At 38.5% G+C, this 19302-nt stretch overlaps 1 protein-coding gene across 4 annotated transcripts; it reads left to right on the plus strand.

Moving 5' to 3' along the window:
• Positions 1-268: 268 nt before the first annotated feature.
• LOC143853495 (glucose-1-phosphate adenylyltransferase large subunit 1-like) lies at positions 269-19163 on the plus strand. 4 transcript variants are annotated; one of them, XM_077363390.1, is made up of 16 exons: positions 269-494; positions 1189-2054; positions 2947-3069; positions 4205-4378; positions 4567-4659; positions 4888-4971; positions 5055-5110; positions 5244-5337; positions 5490-5602; positions 6430-6502; positions 6721-6801; positions 6890-6976; positions 7061-7165; positions 10487-10593; positions 10685-10745; positions 18587-19163. In XM_077363390.1, exons 2-16 carry the CDS (start codon positions 1815-1817, stop codon positions 18686-18688), a joined length of 1593 nt encoding a protein of 530 aa, XP_077219505.1. In that variant the 5' UTR covers positions 269-494; positions 1189-1814; the 3' UTR covers positions 18689-19163. The 4 variants fall into 4 exon arrangements, with proteins under 4 accessions (XP_077219505.1, XP_077219493.1, XP_077219431.1 ...); XM_077363378.1 differs by having other exon boundaries at positions 1208-2054; XM_077363463.1 differs by having other exon boundaries at positions 289-343; positions 1208-2054.
• The last annotated feature ends 139 nt before the right edge of the window (positions 19164-19302 follow it).

The following is a 19302-nucleotide window of genomic DNA, read 5'->3' on the forward strand; positions in this document are numbered from 1 at the left end:
GTGCTTGTCCATCACCCAAGATCTCAACTTCTAAAACAAATCACACGTGGACTGGATCTCAACGAAAAAACAAAAAAATTACACCGACCATCTCATTTCTCCCTCGTTCATCTAAACCGTCCGATCGCAACCAAGATCCCAACCACAGATATCATCTGGACCGTTGAATGATCAGCAACGTGGGACCCACAGTCCACGTCGGACAGACCTGAAAACAATTATAAAATAGAATGAAATCCACTCTCACATCCATTAGTCGTTTACATTAACCGTCTCTTTCGCCGCAAAAAGCTCTCCATCTTTTCTACTAACTTGAGTCTTCCTGCAACAAGATCTCTGCTAGGTTTTAATCAAATCACTTCTTCCTTTTTTTTCAAGATTTATACTTCATAAGCTCTCATTCTAGTTAGATCAGCTGAAAATCTTGAGATCGGATTGTCTTTTTTTTTAAATCGAACAACTACATTCATGAAGAGGCTGATGATGATTTAACGGTAATTTGTTTCTTATTTTCTAGTTGCATGTAATGCGATCTTGAGATCTTGTTCCAATACTCTTTATAAAAAAGGAGAATCAATGCATTTTAGAGCAACATTTAATGCGATCTCAATCTATTGATTGAAATTTCTTCTGAATTAGATCAGTAAATACACAGATTGCAGGCTGAAATTTACTCGTTTTTTTCGCGTAAATCAGTTCTGTGTATTTTCCACTGATATTCTCTGAAACTTAGTTCAGTTTCTCGATTTGGATCTGCAGATCAGGTGTTCTTCAGCTTTTTCTCCCAAAATCGAAGAATTTTCTGTTATTCTTTACATATTTTTTTTCTCTAAGCTAGTTCCATTTATCGGATCCGATTAAATAAACCTAACATTTATCGGATCCGTTAAGATCAAACGTAACATATTTCGGATCCGCTTAGATCAACCCGAAAATTAGGGAGTCTCTCCAGTATTTCATGCGATCAACTAATCTTTAAGAAATTGAGCTTTTTATTGCTTCTCAAGATTGAGATTTTCTCCAGAATCTCATCCAATCAGCTAATCTTTAACAAATTCAGCTTTTCATTGCTTCTCCAGTATTTCATTCGATCAACTAATCTTTAAGAAATTGAGCTTTTTTATTGTTCTAAAGGTCGAGATTTTCTCCAAGAATCTCATACGATCAACTAATTTTTAACAAATTCAGCTTTTCATTGCATCTCAAGGTCTGGAATTAAGAAAGATGTCTTCCTGGAAGTGAAAACCCTAGATGAGGGCAAATGCAGATCTGTAAGAATCCGATCTCTTGTTTTTATTGGCTTTTCCAGTAAGCTATTGAGAATCAATACGGATTCCCCGTCCAAAAGCGAGATAAAGACACAGGTGGGGGCCATCCTTTGCTGAATATTGCCGCAACGGATTTTCGAGAAAACAATAGCTATTCACTTCTCAAGAACGGTTGAGTTTTGATCTGCTTAGCTGTCTCTGTTTTTGTCAGAATTTTCGGATCTCTCTTAATAGAGAAGAAAATTTTATATTCGTTTGAGAAATTGAGATTGGTTATTCCACATATAATAACAAGAGACTATTTTGTGAAGGCTGAGAAAAAGACTATTTTGTCATTTATAGAGTGTCCTTTTAGTGTGGTTGCTATCAATAGACTCTGAGTGCACGAGAATTAGCAGGTGTTGAAAAGTCTGTTCATAGAAAATTTGTTCTAGAGATCTCAGTTTCTTTGCCTATTTGATTATTCTGCAATTCAAGAATCAGGGGAATTGGGATCACAGACAAGAGATATATTTTCGGATTTCCTATCGCATTTTCTTGGTAGCTATGACAGGGGTGTTACACACACATCCTTCGATTCGTGGGTCGTTTGAATTGTCTTTGATCCAGCCACATCAAGGAAGGGGTTTGGTTGGTGGTCATTCGTCGTCATTCTTTGGTGACAGAGTTTCAGTACGACATGCTAAGAGCGGCGTATTGGGTACCCAAGAAAACCATAGATCCTGCAGGAGAAAGGATGGCTTTGGAGTTAGCTCTGTTCTTGCAGATGTTGCTAAGGAGTTTATGGTAACTTTGTTTTGTGGGACTCTTTTTCTGCATTTCAAGTCTTTCTTTTATTGATTTGTGGGATTTAATTTAAATCTTGAATTCTTTATTCAGATTTCTATATGAATTGGCCTGTTTATGTTTCCTGGTCTAAAATGCCTCTACTTATTTTTTGTGCCTATGATTAATGAAAGAACTACTTGATGCTTATTCTTTTTCTTATTCCATCTTTTTTTTTTATGTTCTCTTACATTATGCTCAATTGTGTCTGGTCCTCTTCTTTTTTTTGTGTGCCTAAGATTAAAGAAAGAATTACTTGAGGCTTATTCTCTTTCTTATTCCATCTTTTCATTCTTATTCTCTTACATTATGTTCATTCATATCTGGTTCGTTGTAAGATAATTATTTATATTAACCTCTTTTGTTCCGTAAAGAAATTAAAATCCCTTGTTGGTTGATCTGAATAAAGAGCTCTAATAGCTGGGCTACTAAACTGCAGCACCAAATTGCAATTTCTGAGTTTTGGACTACTAAACTGTATCACCAAATTCCTACTTGTGAATTCCTCATTACAATTTTATTAATAAATTTAGGTGATATTCTTAATTATCAGAGGACAAGAACAAATTTGTATAACCTTTTAAATGTGTTTTGGTGGTTATTTAACTTTTAGGATTTTTCTTTATAGATTTCCTTTTTGTCTTTGCTGTGTTGTTCTACTGATTTATGACAGATATTGACCCATTTTGTGTTGCAATTAAAAGTTGGAACTTGCCATTCAAAAATAAATAAATAAAAGTTGGAAATTCAATGTAGTTTTTACTCAGCTACCTGTAGACTACTGCTCTTTCTTAATTTATTATACTAGAAATTGGCAGAAATCCAATGTTCTTTTTCTGCTCTTGATATGCAGAGCATGCAGGCCCCAATGTTTGCAAAACCACAAGCTGATCCAAAAACTGTCGCCTCAATTATCTTAGGCGGTGGTGCTGGGACCCGACTTTTTCCTCTAACTCGAAGAAGAGCCAAGCCAGCTGTAAGTGACCTCGAGATGTGGAGATATCTTTTATTTTATATTTTGCTTTATGATGTATCATGTTTTGTCACTTTATGGTGTTCTATACTGCAATTATTTGATTTTTCTCTGCCTATATTGTTTCTTGTTGAAAAGGAATAACCCATAATTGTTTGCAAGTTGAAAAAAGGTATATAATTCTTGCTCATGCATCTATTTGATCCTAAATCGGCAGTCTCAGTTTCAGTCAGGAAACATCTAAAAAATATTCGTGAGCAAGTTCTTGCCTGGGAAGAAGAGTAACAAGAAGAATGGAGATAAAGGATAAGGCCTGGCAAATGTAACTGGATTTTTACCTTGTCTACTAAACTGAGCCTCTGATCAAGTTTTCTAACCATTGAAACTGAAATGAATAAATGATAGAAAGTTCAAAATGATTGTAGAAGAACAAGTTAGAGCCTTTTTCTTGAACCTCTACAATGATGATTTATATTAAGTTCAATTCTCTGAGGTTTTAAAAGACTGAAAAGTATTAATTCTTCCCATTTTGAGCGTCCAATGCGGTGGATGTCATGTGTCACAATGTACCTATAATGTTAACTAGACAGATGAACACGAAGAATGAAGTCTCGTGGAACATATTCCAAAAATAAATGAAATGCATTTCCTTGAGATATTCTAGGGTATATATGCGTCATATTAGAAAGTAGGATGCTATAACTTCTCAATGATATCAGGAACCTCGGTGACTCTAAGGGTAACCTTGAACTGATTGTTTGTTCTTGATAGGTTGTGAAGACTGCTTACATTATTGGGAGATGATATTTTCACTCCCCCTGCATTACGCATGCGCTCCCCTTATAATGTGATTTGACGTGAAAAAGTGGGCAACTTTAACGCTTTTTGACGTCAAATCACGTTATAAGGGGGCGCATTCGTAATGCAAGGGGGGTGAAAATATCATCGCCCTACATTATTTAATGTGTAATATTCTGGGTTTTGCAATGGAAACACTCACAAGTTGACTTTCGTTACCGTGTGGAATTTAGTAATTATGGTTTTATTCTTTTCATTACGGAAACCTATTTCTTACACAATGCCATGAATCGAGTACTACACATGTATCCTAGTAAATATTGTTTTGCCTGGTCCATAGGTACCAATTGGGGGGGGCTATAGGCTTATTGATGTTCCGATGAGCAACTGCATCAATAGTGGAATAAACAAAATTTACATCCTGACCCAGTTCAACTCTCAATCTCTCAACCGCCATCTTGCTCGAACCTATAGTTTTGGAAATGGTGTTAACTTCGGCGATGGGTTTGTTGAGGTATGCTATATCGTACTTTTTTTTTGTCATGGTAAGCAAAACCTAAGAACATCAATACCCTAGCTCCTTTCGGATGACAACGTTCAAACACACGACTGGTCTGTATCAGTTCTAGAAGTTGATGAAACAGGGTGGTTAGTTTCTGCTTTATTTTGTTCTGATGGAGTTTGTTTGACTCCTCTATATAGGTATTAGCTGCTACTCAGAGGCCTGGTGAATCTGGCAAGAGGTGGTTTCAGGGAACGGCTGATGCTGTAAGACAGTTCATATGGCTCTTTGAGGTGTGCAAACAGTAAATAAATTTGATTTGATTTCTAATTGTGATTTATTCTGAAGTTCCTATAGCTGGGCATTAATTCATTCATTAAGGATAGCAGTACAAAATGGCATACAGTGATATACTTTCAGGCATTCACATATGAATAAGCATGCCTGGCGACTGCAATTTTCTTTATCCCTGTTGATCTATTCAATTAAAATTTTACATTTATTCCTGGAAATTTTTGCAGGATGCCAAGAACAGGCATATAGAGAACATTTTGATATTATCTGGTGATCATCTTTATCGAATGGATTACATGGACTTTGTTCAGGTTCAACCTAAGATTCTTTTTGGATATTTAATTTGGAATTACTCCCATAAAATTCTTATCAAGAACTTGAAATTCATGTGCAGAAGCACATAAATTCGGGTGCTGATATATCTGTTTCTTGTGTTCCTGTGGATGGCAGGTAAAATACGAGTTTGATGTATTGCATAACATTTTATTTGAATTATCTTATTAGGTGGATTTTTTCAGCAAGAAATAAAAATTATATTCATTAACTTCTGTTCTATTAAATTTGCTTTCTTTTCTTACTGCAGCCGTGCTTCTGATTTTGGCTTGATGAAGATTGATTTAACAGGTCGAATATGTTATTTTAATGAAAAACCGAAGGGTGAAAGTCTGAAATCTATGGTAAGAGAAACTGTTCACTCTCTATTTCTTTCTCGCTCATACACCCATGCACACATATATCCAAACTAACTGGTGTGAAGTCTAAAATTGTTGTCTAGATTTATTCTTCTCTCATGCAACATGTGTCTAAATGGAAGGGTTGGTTACTGCAGCAAGTGGACACAACTATTCTAGGATTGTCTGCCCAGGAGGCAAAGCAGTTTCCATATATAGCATCAATGGGGATATATTTATTCAAAACAGAGGTTCTGCTAAATCTTCTGAGGTAGTTGTCTACCCATGCTTGCTCCTTGTCTGTAACATGCATGCTTCCTGTCTTTGCATGTAGAAATATGCAATGTAATTTCCGATCTCTCATGTGCTATATCCATAAAAATGAGCTTTTAGCCTTTATCTGCCATCAATTAAAGATGGACCTGTTAGTCTCATATGCAACAGACATAGGGACGCATGTCGATGTTTGGCACATTCCTGATATATTTGACAACCCTACTCCGAAAAACTGAGATAATTCACTGAGATGAATGTATGTATAAGCACTGATTTTAAAAACATATCAATATGCTAATATTAGTAAATAAAAAGGTAACATGTATATAAAATCTGTATAAGCAGAGATGCATTCAATACTAGCCAAGAAGAAAAACACTGAAACAATGAGTTAGTGTATCATACTGATTACCTCGATGAGGTGTTTCAGATGCTTGTCCGACATGCATATTTGATTCATTTTCTTCTTTTCTTGTAAAAACAGAGGTTCCTTGTTGACTTGTTTGTTGCATTTGTATTGTTTGAATGAACTAAAAAAACGTCACTGATTGATTTTTTGTTTGGGAATATCAAGTCTCATCTCCTTCTTCATGATTTTTTTTGAAAGGATTCATTTAGCCGACCCCAACTAGTTTGGGACAAAGGCTTTGTTGAGTTGAGTTGAGTTGAGTTGAGAATATCAAGTCTCATCTCTTCCCTTTTCTAGTTTCAAATGAATAAATTACATGTTAAACAGATTTCACAAAGCATCTATTATTAAGTACAACTTCTAATGATTATTTAGTTTTATTATTAAAGCATCTATTATTTGGTTGTTTTCAGATGCCGATATCCAACAGCTAATGATTTTGGATCAGAAATCATTCCAATGGCAGCTGAAGAACACAATGTTCAGGTAGTTGGTTTTTAAAAATCCTACATACAAATGCAGGTTCATTAAGAACATAAGATCTGGCTACTGTGGTAATTGGTGCCACCTCCCCGAGCCTGGATTGCATTAGTTTTGTCTGCTTTAGTTTAAAGAAAAAGGACTATATACTGAAATGGGTTTTGTATGGTTAAATAAAACTAAACAAGTCTAACAAGTTGGCTGTGGTATTCATTCCATGACAGGCATATCTGTTCAATGACTACTGGGAAGACATTGGAACAATAAAATCCTTTTTTGATGCAAACTTGGCTCTCACCGATCAGGTATTTCTCCCTTGAAATACTTGTCTTACAATGTTATTAAGTTATATAAATTTCCGGAATGTAAAAAACTTCAATTCTCTCTTTGTAGCCTCCCAAGTTTCACTTCTTTGATCCATTGAAGCCGATCTTCACATCTCCTCGGTTCCTACCACCAACTAAAATAGAAAAATGCCAGGTAAGATGGGTATTTACTCTTCTTGCTGCTGTGACTAAGCCTGTTTTGACAAATTCCGTGAGTCATTACTTTTAATAACTGCAGGTTTTGAACTCTATAATTTCACATGGGTGCTTCGTAAGGGAATGCAGTGTTGATCATTCCATAGTTGGGGTCCGCTCAAGACTAGAGTATGGAGCTGAGCTGAAGGTAACTTGCCAATGATGCAATTATGTGCTGTCTATACATACATAAGTACATACTACATACAAATGTGTGCATCAGTGTATGTATGCATGTAACATACACACACATAAAGACATACATACATACATACGCATATATACATACAACGAGACTTAAGCTCGAGCACAGGTATGGTATCTGCGCTCGAGCGCAGAAACCTTATATATGTATTTGGGTGGGTGGGCATGACATCACCCTTAAAAATTAGGCTGACAGCCATCTCATTTTTCTATGTTTAAAAAGGTAAAAGCAAATAAACCATTAAAAAAAAGGGTAAAAGCAAATTAAAAAGATAATCTGACATGATAAAAGAAGCTTAAATTTATGATGTCAAGTGTCAACACCAATTCCATATTATATATATATATATATATATATATGAGGAAACTGTTGGTGAGCTTAAGCTCACCAAACTTATGGTGAGCTAGCTTGCCCAATCACATGGGGGGCCACTTTGTTAGGATGATCCAAACCATTCATTTGAAAGTCCCTTACATAGATGGGGTTGTACCAAAAATCAGCTCCATAGGATCATCCTAACCCCTCCATTTGTGGAGGACAAAAATGGACAGACACAAATCTTCCCCATTTTTGTCCTCCACAAATGGAGGGGTTAGGATGATCCTATGGAGCTGATTTTTGGTACACCACCAATCTATGATAAGGCTTTGCAAATGAATGGTTTGGATCACTCCCCAAAATGTGGGACCCATGTGATTGGGCAAGCTAGCTCACCAACAGTTTCCTCTATATATATATATATATATATATATATATATATATATATATATATATGAGAAAAGTTTCTCTAGTCGGCCGACTAGAGAACCTTCTCTAGTCCGCCGACCCAAAACACAGTGGGCCCACAATGTTTGGATGATCCAAAGCATTCATTTGATAGGCCCTCACATAGATAGGGTGTGCGCAAAAAATCAGTTCCATAGGATCATCTTAACCCTTCGATTTGTGGAGCTAAAAATTGGACAAATTAGTGAAGTTTTATACCCATCCATTTTAACCTCCACAAATCGTAGGGTTGGGATGATCCTATGGAGCTGATTTTTTGGGCACACCCTATCCATGTCAGGGCCTATTAAATGAATGCTTCGGATCACACAAAAACTGTGGGCCCGCACTGATTTTTTGGCGGACGGACTAGAAAACTTTTCTAGTCGGCCGACTAGAAAAATCAACCCCATATATATATATATATATATATATATATGAGAGAGAGAGAGAGAGAGAGAGAGAGAGAGAGAGAGAGAGAGAGAGAGAGAGAGAGAGTAGTGTTCCTGCGCAGCTGCTCAGATAAGCTATCTGAGCAGCTGCTTCAAAAACTCATGTGGCCCACATTTTTGGGGTGATCCAAAGCATTCATTTGAAAGGTCCTTCCATGGATAGGGTGTGTACCAAAAATCAGCCCTATAGGATCATCCTAACCCAATCAAAGGTGGAGGGGAAAATAGACATTGTTTTTTACCATTTTCCCTCCACAAATGGTAGGGTTAGGATGATCCTAAATGGCTGATTTTTTGTACACAACCTATCCATGGAAGGGCCTTCCAAATGAATGCTTTGGATCACGCCAAAAAATGTGGGGCCACATGAGTTTTTGAAGCAGCTGCTCAGATAAGCTATCTGAGCATATGCGCAGGAACACTTTCTCTCTCTCTCTCTCTCTCTCTCTCTATATATATATATATATATATATATATATATATATATATATATATATAGAGAGAGAGAGAGAGAGAGAGAGAGAGAGAGTGTTCCTGCGCTCGAGTGCAGAAAACAAGGGTGGGCCCACATTTTGGGCGTGATCCTAAGCATTCATTTGGAAGGCTCCATCATGGATGGGGTGTGTACCAAAAATCAGCTCCATTAGATCATCTTAGGGTGTCCATTTGTGGAGGGAAAAATGGACAGATACTGTTTGTCTACAAATCTGCCCATTTTTTCCCTCCACAAATGGAAGGGATAATCCTATAGAGCTGGTTTTTTGTACACACCCCATCCATGATGGGGCCTTCCAAATGAATGCTTTGGATCACCCCAAAATGTGGGCCCACCCTGTTTTCTGCACTCGAGTGTAGATAGGCTTATCTGCGCTTGAGCATAGGAACACTTTCCTCATATATATATATATATATATATATATATATATATATATATATATATATATATATATATATATATACACACACACACACACACACACACACACATACACACACACATATATAGGAGGTTTATTGTATGAAAATGTTTATTTAACAAATCTCCCTACATCTTAACAGATCAATCGAAGTGAGTGGAATTTTTAATTTCACCTAAATGCCCATCATATTAACTAGAACAATTTCTATCTAATAAATTGAGGTTATTGTAGTTATTTTAATTGTTTTATTGATCAATGCAAAAAGCTGTGGTCACGGGTAAAAGAGTCAATTAGCTTCTGACAGCCACTCTATGTGGTGGGTTGTTGAGGTTAATTGTTTCTTCTTTTGTATTTTGTGATGAGGGAAATGCCTTTTCAGTCAGCCTGTGTTCGGTTCCTTTTGGTACTTATAGAAATCATCATATAGGTTTCCCCATAATGGTCTTATGTTGTTTCATTTCTCTAGCCAACTATCCTCTCAGCACCTTGGTTGGGTTTCTTTGAATATCCATGCATCAAATATGATATTTTTACTATATTCATGCATGGGACTTTGGCTATAATAATTAGATATGTACAAAGAGGTAACATATCTATATCTGTCACTTCAATATAAATGTAAAAGCCATTGCTGCGCTATCCCATATCCATGCAATATCTTGGTATTATAGGTCCTTTTGGAGAAATTCTTTTATCTGGGATCGTATCCATATCCATCACTTTGTATCCAGCGTAATTTTGATTCCTCTATTGTTCATAGGATTTAAAATTAGATATCCTTTTCCTTCCTATTCTACTATTAAGGTTTAAATGATTTTGTGGAACTATTCACTGTTTCCTTCCATGTTCTTGCTTGAAATTCAGTACTGTTATGCTTGGATCCATTTTGAACATATTTCAGTGTAGTTGTGTCTAGGTTTACATAATATTTTTTTTGGCCTCTTCTCTTTATTATGATGAAAGTTGACGAGTTTTTTGGCCTCTTCTCTTTATTTTGATGAAAGTTGATGAGCCAACATATACATTAATTTTTACCATTCAAAAAAAAAAAACATATACATTAGGTTTTTTTGTTATCAACTTTAAGTTGCTCTGTCCAAAAAATAGTTTCTTATTATATTTCACAGGATACCATGATGATGGGTGCTGACTATTATCAAACTGAGTCAGAGAGAGCATCCTTTCTGGCTGAGGGAAAAGTTCCCATTGGTGTTGGGAGGAACACCAAAATTAGGTATCACCTTTTGAGATGCCAATAGTTATAATGGTCATATATTCTTGTAGTCTATATCGTCTTGGTAAGACATGAATGATCTTTCTTGCAGAAACTGCATCATTGACAAGAATGCAAAGATCGGAAAGGATGTGGTCATTGCAAATAAAGACGTAAGTCGTTCCTAACCAAGGCAGTATGATGTGTTTATAATTTTTACATTTTAAGTTATTGTGCAACATTATTTGTTTTGTTCTTTATTCTTTATTGTTAAAGTATAAAATATTAAATAATGCCATCTCCAACAGCTTAAGCTTTTGGAGTAACTGGTCGTTTCACATGGTATTAGAGCCAAAGGTCCTGAGTTCAAACCTCCTTGATGTCAAAAATCCACATGCAATGGTCAAACCCAAAAAGAGGCCACATGTGCCACGTGTAGGCCAAATCTAAAAGAGGGGCCACACGTGAGGGGGAGTGTTAGAGTATAAAAGATTAAATAACACCTTCTCCAACAGGCAACAGCTTAAGCTTTTGGAGTTACTGGTTGTTTCACATTTATAAATCTTATATTGTTAGAGAATGTGACTTGATTAACTTCCTGTTAGATCTAGTCTGCTTTCGAATTGATTTTACTTGTGTCTTGCAATTCAAGAACTGCATATCCACATGATTATGTTCCTCATTCCATTTGATTCATGCCCAGTTCATGGGCCTATTTCTCTCCAATTTAAACCAAATGACAATTGATTGGCTTTAGGTGATTTTCTCTTCAATTCATTGATATTTTGTGATTACTTTTTTTGGAATGGTGAAGATCTGATTAAAACAAAAGCCCAATGACAAAGATGGTCAGAGAAAGTACATACATCACAGTTAACATAATAGATACAAAACAAAAATAATTCAACTGGCCCAACATCCTCAACATCCTCAGGGAGGCAAGTAATCAAAATTCAAAAATGCCTCTCCGTCGACACCCGTGCGAGCTAGGGATCCACCTCAGAGTTAGACGATCACCCGATATGTTGGACCTTTGTATCATGTCCCTCTCATGAGTCATGAATCTCCTCTATAGCATCTGCAAACCTCCACGAGAACAAACTCCTGCCCCTCACCCATCTGACAGTGTTGAGGGAATCTCTCCAGATAATGAACTGATCTATCTGAGAATGATCAGCTAGTTTGATCCCATTAAGAAGAGCTTGAACCTCTACCTCGTTAGATATCTTCTCTCCAATCGGCCCCGAAAAATTCAAGAGAACTTCACTAGCATCATATTCCCTAGTAGCCCTCTGATAGTGGTCAGTCATGGTTGCCAATACTCGACCTATCGAAATTTAGCTTCAGCCTCGCAAGAGGAGAGGGGTCCCACCTTGGCCGTAGGACCCTTAAAGTGTTCACAACTTTGCCTGATCTCCTCCCTAGACATGTAAAAGGAAGACACCTAAATACCATTGGACCACCATAGAGTAAATTTGACTTTGAATATTCCTTGGAACGTTTGATACCCCTTTGAAAACTCTCCTGTTTTTTTTCTTTCATACAAGCCACATGGTGACAACAAAGAATAATTTCCACAAGATCCTACCTCTGGAAGTCCAAGGAGCGAAACTCCATGACTCCCTATGACTAGCGCTGTGGCCAGGGAGAACCCAACAATCCAACTTACACCAAAGAGGCCAAAAATGAAAAGCCTGAGATCACAAGTGAAACTATAGTGCAAGAGCAGGTGAACGACTGGCTCGACATTTGCTAGACATAGGGCACAATGATTAACTATAACCTTATGTATGTGTCGAAGATGGCCTATCATGAGGATCTTGTCTAGACACGTGGACCAGCAGAATGCACACATATCTAGTGGGCGATAGACAAGAAAATTCTACCATATGTTCATAAAAGGATACCAATCTCTTACACGCTGTAGTGGTTTAAGGCAATAATTGCTTTCTTGCCTGGAGGTGTAGGGTTCAAGACTGTTACCCAAGGTGGTGCAAACCCGGAGGCTCGCGACTCCTACAGTAATGGTTATTGGTTAGGAACTCAATGGGACCAACTATTCACAATTCTCATAGTCATATCCACACCCAAAATAAATGAACAAAATTTAAGTGTTTTAATGTCAGTATAAAGAACCATCAAAACTAACTATAAAGAGAAACCATGAATAAGCAATATTCTATACTTAAGCATGAAACAATTAACATCCTAATTAGCATAAAAACATGGGGATGTGAGGCTCAAATAATCAAGTTTATTGACTGTTTTATTGCTGTCCTTGACATAAAATAAAGATATAGGGCCCAAATATTAATGAATAAATGACAAAAGGCTCTGAATAGACTAGGTTAATTAACTAGGGATATTCCTAAGGGTTTCTAAAGGCTGAGATATGACTAAAGGGACTGAGAATATGGAAAAAATATTACCAGTAAGTTGCAGCAGTCCTTTAACGTGTAGATCTCGTTAACAAAGAGGCCAAGAGGGTGGTGGAGGAGCCCGTGGTCACGTCTCCAACCTCCGGACAGCAGCTAGCTCTCAATTAATGTGAGAAAGAGGGATGTAAAAGAGGGAATATGAGAGAAAGAGATCAAGAAATGATAGGGAGAGAATAGAGAACGAGAGAGAAAGATCGAAAGAGAGAAAAGATGCGACGAGAGAGAGACAATTGCGAGAGTGAGAACAAAAGAGAGGGAAAGGGTATGAGGGCAGCAGTAGGGATAGAGGAAGAAAGAGAGAAATCTGAGGGCGGAAGGGAGAAGGAAGAAAGAGAGAAATATGGGGCAACAAAAGAGAGGGAAAGGGTATGAGGGCAGCAGTAGGGATGGAGGAAGAAAGAGAGAAATTTGAGGGCGGAAGGGAGAAGGAAGAAAGAGAGAAATATGGGGGCAGTAGTAGAGAGAAGGAAGAAAGAGAGAAATATGGGGATAGAGGAGAAGAAGTGAGGGATGGAGGAGGGAAGACTCACCTTCAGCCGTGAGTTTGGCAGACAAGAAGAAGAGGCGCCATGGAGGCGTGGAGGGAGGTAGAGGGGAGACGTGCGGCTCCTTTCTTTTTTCTTTTTCTTCAATTCATCAAAACTAGAGCTTCTCCTCATTAAACTCATATTTATATGTTGGCTTTAGTGGACCCTCTTTGTTAGTTCTAATCTCCAGGTGAAAAGACTGTCCTGCTCCTGAAACAAAGAAAGACAAATAAACTCATAAGAGCACAATGGAAAAAATAGGCTAAACCAACTAAATAAGGGATGGATGGTGTGTGCAATGGTGGACCCTAGATGATGTGGACAACCCCTCACATCTAGGCATATCAAATAAACATAAATAAGTCCAACAATCCTCAATAAAAATAAAATAACAAGTACAATAATGAAAAAGAATGATCAAATGGATCATATCACAATACAAGGGGAAGAGATAGAAAAAAAAGGATTTGACTATGAAGGTACCCCATCGGCGTGCAAGACTAACCCCTTTTGTTAGGTCCTCAACCCATAAAGTATATAAGGTTGATTCTGGATAGGAATGAAGCAACAACTTCTAATTCCCCATTAAAAAGATTCCTATAAAGTGAAAATTCCACTCAACTGATCCGTCTAGTATATGAAATGAATCAGCCACATGTCTTTTTTTTAATGGTATCAGCCACACGTCTTTTTTTTTTTGAATGGTATCAGCCACACGTCATTGTGCAAGGCTAGGCTACAAAGAAACGGAAAGTATTCCATTAACGTTCTACTCCCACACCATTTATCTGTCCGGAATTTAGTCTTATCCCCATTGCCCACTTTGAAGTGAATCCCTTTTTGAAATAGGGTCAATATTTTCATGATGTCTCGTCACACCGATGTTCCCTTGATTATGTATTTATCCATTGGAGGTCCATACACAAAAATGTGACCGAAATTTGGTATTTATCAAAGCACTCCATAGGAGTTCTTAGGAGTTCTTTGTCAACGTCAAATTTCTATAGCCATTTCTTGAGGAGGTCTTTGTTCACTAATTTAAGTCTTTCAATGCCCAACACACCTTCTTCGAGTGATTTACAAACATCTGTCACTCCATAAAGAATTCAATTGGAGCTGGTCAATTAAAATTAAAATGGACACCGGACACGGAAGAAGCAACATATAATACTCCCAAGAAAAGAACACATTTTTTTTTCCAAGGGGAGAGTTTCCTTTCCATCCTCTTGATCACTGGGTCCCAAAGTCTTTTCGTATTCCTACCCACAAAATAGGTAGGCCTAAGTAAAAGTTCAGGGTGTGACCCATTTTACATCCCAAAGCATAAGCGTGGGCTTCCACCTCGTGGTCTCCCAACAACCCTACTCTCATAACCACGAATTTTATGAAGTTTACTTTTTGGTTGGCTATTGCTTCAAAGCATCTAATCATTTTGTCCGAAATAGATCTCACCTGGGTCAGCACGTCAGCCCTCGAATCTCGTGTGATGGTAGCTCAAGACAAGTTGTGAAGCTGAGAAGGTTTGAAACAGTCCAGGATAATCTCAACCTGCAATGGATGGAACCATTGAACTGGAGAGGAGAAAATGCTCTCGAGCTGCACTCGGACAACATAATCAATGAGGAAATATGTATAAGGCAGCAAGTTGCTGCTATGCAGTGTTGAACTTGCAGAAATCAAGAAGAAAAAATGAAAGAAAGGCGAAGCATTGTAACTCGGTAAGGGTATCAGTCAGATCGAAGTAATAGGGAAAGAAGAAGGTCAAGAAGCAAAGAAAAGGGATAGAAGACACAAGACCGTGAATTTTCCAGAGGATGCTCCAATTTTTTTGGTCAAGGGAAAGGGGCCAAAGACAATGCATGTTGGTTGGGTCCCACTTGCATTGCGTGTACGGATGATGCATGGGGTTGACTATAACGATGCCTCGGCATACGACATGTGGGTAGGCCAATTTCTAGGCTTTCCATGTGTTCGCACTGGGGCGTCTTCGGTTGCCCTTGCGAGGTGCAAGCCTGGCGGACAAGTCCATGGTGTATGCTTGCTCCTTGGATGACAAAAATTTCGTGTGTGACGGATTAGAATGTGACGGACAATGCCTCGTTCCTTGGTGGTCTTCAGCTATCCGAAGGTCCCTTGATGCGGTGGATTGAGCGCCTAAGTCTCTGGGCTTGGCAGAGCAGAGCATGGCTGGACCTAGCCCCGCTTCCAAACGGTTGGAGTTGCCTTGTGGACTTCGGTCTTACGGATTGGTTCATGGCATAGGTCTATGTCTTGAGCTGTAGGGTCATAAGTCTTGGCGAATTGGTTTGGCATCATCATGCTTCGCATAGGATGAACTTTGCACTAGGCTCCAGGGCCTGGTTTTCGATGGACTCATGATGCAGGCTGATCACGAGAATAGGTTCAAAATTGGTCACGACAAGGACATGCTCAGTAGCTTGATGAGAGGCTTGGTGGTTGTGAGCAAAGTATCAATAGGTGCTTTATAAGAACAAGCTTAGTAGACTGTTGAACAACTTGGGGATTGTGAGAACAAGTAAAACATCAAGAGGTGTGGGTGTGTAGGGCCTTCAGAGCCTTGCACTGTAGATGACTGGCCTCAACATATGCGTATGAAGGGGCGCTGCATGAGTTTGTCTGCACGGAAAAGAGAAGGCCTGTGGCACATGTCACAATTAATAGCCTCCTTCATCCATGCAAGCTCGAGAGAAAAAAATGAAGGCGAAGATGAAGTAGAAAAAGGAAGAGGAGATTGAGAAAGAATTTGTGTGGGCTATTTTTCGAACCCTACGAGTCTATTGTATTTATAATTCCCAACTTAAGAAGATTTACAAGAATGCCATTAGGGCCCATTTTTTGATAGAAGAAGGAAGATTCGTGGCAATTTTCACTTGGGGACGGTGAGTTAGGTATAACCAACCATCGCCGCCCTTCACCTGAGGACTAAAGGCAGAGCAACATCGAAGTAGTCCCAGCTCGGGATCAACCTTTCGCAAGTGGGCTTTGGCGACAAAGGCTAAAAGGGTACGCCAACTGTTCGGTACTAACTGAGTAGGGGCTACTCGGTAGAAATTCCAGGGCTTCTATAATAATACTCAGCAATGGAAACCGGACACCGGCCCTGAAGGCTTCTACGTAAAAGGCTGTCTCGTTTGCAGATGAGCCCTCACACGCCCGCTCATCAGTAGTAGGGAGCCGGACACCATATCCCGCTGGTATCCGGTACTCTTTCCTGATTCTTTCTACTGCCCCCTCCTTAAGGGTGCACTCAGAGGACATTACCCCCTCAAGATGAATTGTTTCTCCGGCCATTATCTCCATAATATTCGCTTCGTGGCCAGGAAGAGCTAAAGGAGGTGAGCTGGGAGGAGGAGCATCCGATTTCGTAGCTTCTGAAGAAGAGGTTTCTCTCCTCTAAACCCTAGATCCAATTTCGGAGTCCTTTGAATATCGAGAAAGTTGGGATCTCTCCCTTTGGCCCTTGGCCTTGACGGAACCCCTAAGTCTACGACTAATCCTTTTCGATTTGGTTTCTTTTAAAACTACTATGGATTCACTAGAAGGATTCGGGGAAAAATCAAGAAATTTGATACTCATTGGAAAAAGCAACAAACGCGAATACCAAGCTCCAAGAAGGAAGATGAATCAAGCCGTAACCAAGAAGCTCTGGGAAGGGTTGTAGACCCTATCAATTTAAACATAAAAATACTAAATCTAAAGTGATATAAATTGATCGCGGGCAGGCAGTGGGATCCATATCACTAAAGTTCTTCAACAATGAGCAATGATTATCATTGTCTATTGATCGAAGATAAACTAATATGAGGGAGGAGTCCCCAATCATGAAGGACTCTCATTATTCTATCCTTGGCTATAATGGGTGAGGAAATCTTGTTGGCTTTCTAAAGGATATGCTCAAGGTTAGCTCAAGGAAGAGACAGAAGCCTTGAACCTCTTCGTAATGGCTTTCTTACTTACATGGAGACACAGTCCCTCATAACATATCCACCTAATGATATTTACCGAATCAACATCCTCAATTAGAAGAATGACCGCAAATTTAAGAAGATTTTCAAGACCTTGCAACAAAGAATATGTTGTAATTCAACAGATACCAAATCATGCCAGTATTCTGGTTCACATTTTGTACCTAATTACTCCCAAAACGTGCACTTTATGCGACCATTCCATAAAAATTCCCTTCTCTTATTTTCCAGCTCTGATACTTTTTCTTGGTGTGTGTGGAGAATAAGTGAAATATACTAGAATACTCTTCAGGGTGGTTTCTTCTTGGATTTACCAATATGAAGCAGAAGTACAAGTAAAAAGAAAGCAACCTTTCTAACAACCTAGCCTCCTAGAAATATCTACAATGACCTCTTCACCCTCTGACCCTCTGTTCTACTCAGGCTTTACTAGAACTGACCTTCCACCCTAAACCCCTCTATCCGAACCAGACTACATTTTTCTTCCAATAAATCCGCTGAAATCTCCAACATGACGATAACAAGGCATTGTGGAGTTGCTGCCTAGTATCTGCCCCTGGTTTCAAAACAGACCTTTTGGAGAGTCATTTGTGGAATCTAGATCTATTAATCTAACCGTCCAGATCATTAGAATACAATGAAAATTGGAAAACTTAAAAGTCGAACGTCCATGGCAGATGATCAATCAGGGCTGGATCTTTTCTTTTTTTTTTTGTTAAAGGTAAGCTGGGTTTGAGCCTGCGACCTCACTGCTGGAATACAAAGCTTTAAACCATTGAGCTACAGGCCCAACCCCAATTTGCTAAAAAAAACATACCCGGATCTTCTACTGCCTCTCTGGATGACTGGGTGGGAAGATCTCCTCATAGTTAGATCCAACCCTTGTATATAGAAAACGAGTGTTCCACCCATAAAAAGACTCTAACCATGTAATTAACTAGCCATTAACTACTAATCCTGATGTAATTATACACTACCATCCATGTCCTCTAATGATCTTATGTCATTATTAAGTAGATTTTGATTCTCTCATGTGATTCAAACTCTCCTTCTTGTGATGCAGAATGTTCAAGAGGCAGAAAGGCCATCTGAGGGCTTTTACATCCGCTCTGGGATAACCGTGGTGTTAAAGAACTCCACAATTAGCGATGGAACTGTTATCTAAGGATTTTTTGTTTTTCCCACACAGCAGAGAGGAGGATGTGTAAATATCAACAGAGAGGCAGTCAGCATATAAAGGTAAAACAAAACATTATTAACACGAACATTTCTGCCTCCACAAAAACTGGAATAAATTCTCTCTCTTTGAATCAAATTCAGCTTTAGTTTCTTCTCATTCATACAAAAATAAAGACAAATTTCATTTGACAGGCAAATAGTGGTTAATTAAAGAGTTTGGAGCAACCAACCAAGCCATATTTTCTTCACAAAATGACAAAAACACCCTTGTTTTTAGGGCACACTTGAAAAGTTAGGGAAACCATAAACCAAGTGTTTGTTAGTAGCGTTGTTATTATATTTTAAAGGGATTTGCTAGGGAATTTCGCGGCTGACTGTTGCATGAGAGATGCTTTCAAAGAGGTGTATGAATGTATAATGCATCTACTTATGTATGGTGAGGTAGTATACTATTAGAAGTGCATGACTGCATGAGAAGCCTAAAGCCCACGCGCTTGACATTAGCATGATCTGGACCGTTCGTTTGATAGCCTTTTGTGGAGATGACCCTTTATAGGAAATCACATTATCTTAGTGGGCTAAGATTTAGTTTCTCAATCT

This window comes from Tasmannia lanceolata, unplaced genomic scaffold (genome assembly GCF_043159265.1).
Source record: "Tasmannia lanceolata isolate RefF3 unplaced genomic scaffold, GAP_Taslan_0.1 ptg000002l, whole genome shotgun sequence".
Lineage (NCBI taxonomy): Eukaryota > Viridiplantae > Streptophyta > Magnoliopsida > Canellales > Winteraceae > Tasmannia > Tasmannia lanceolata.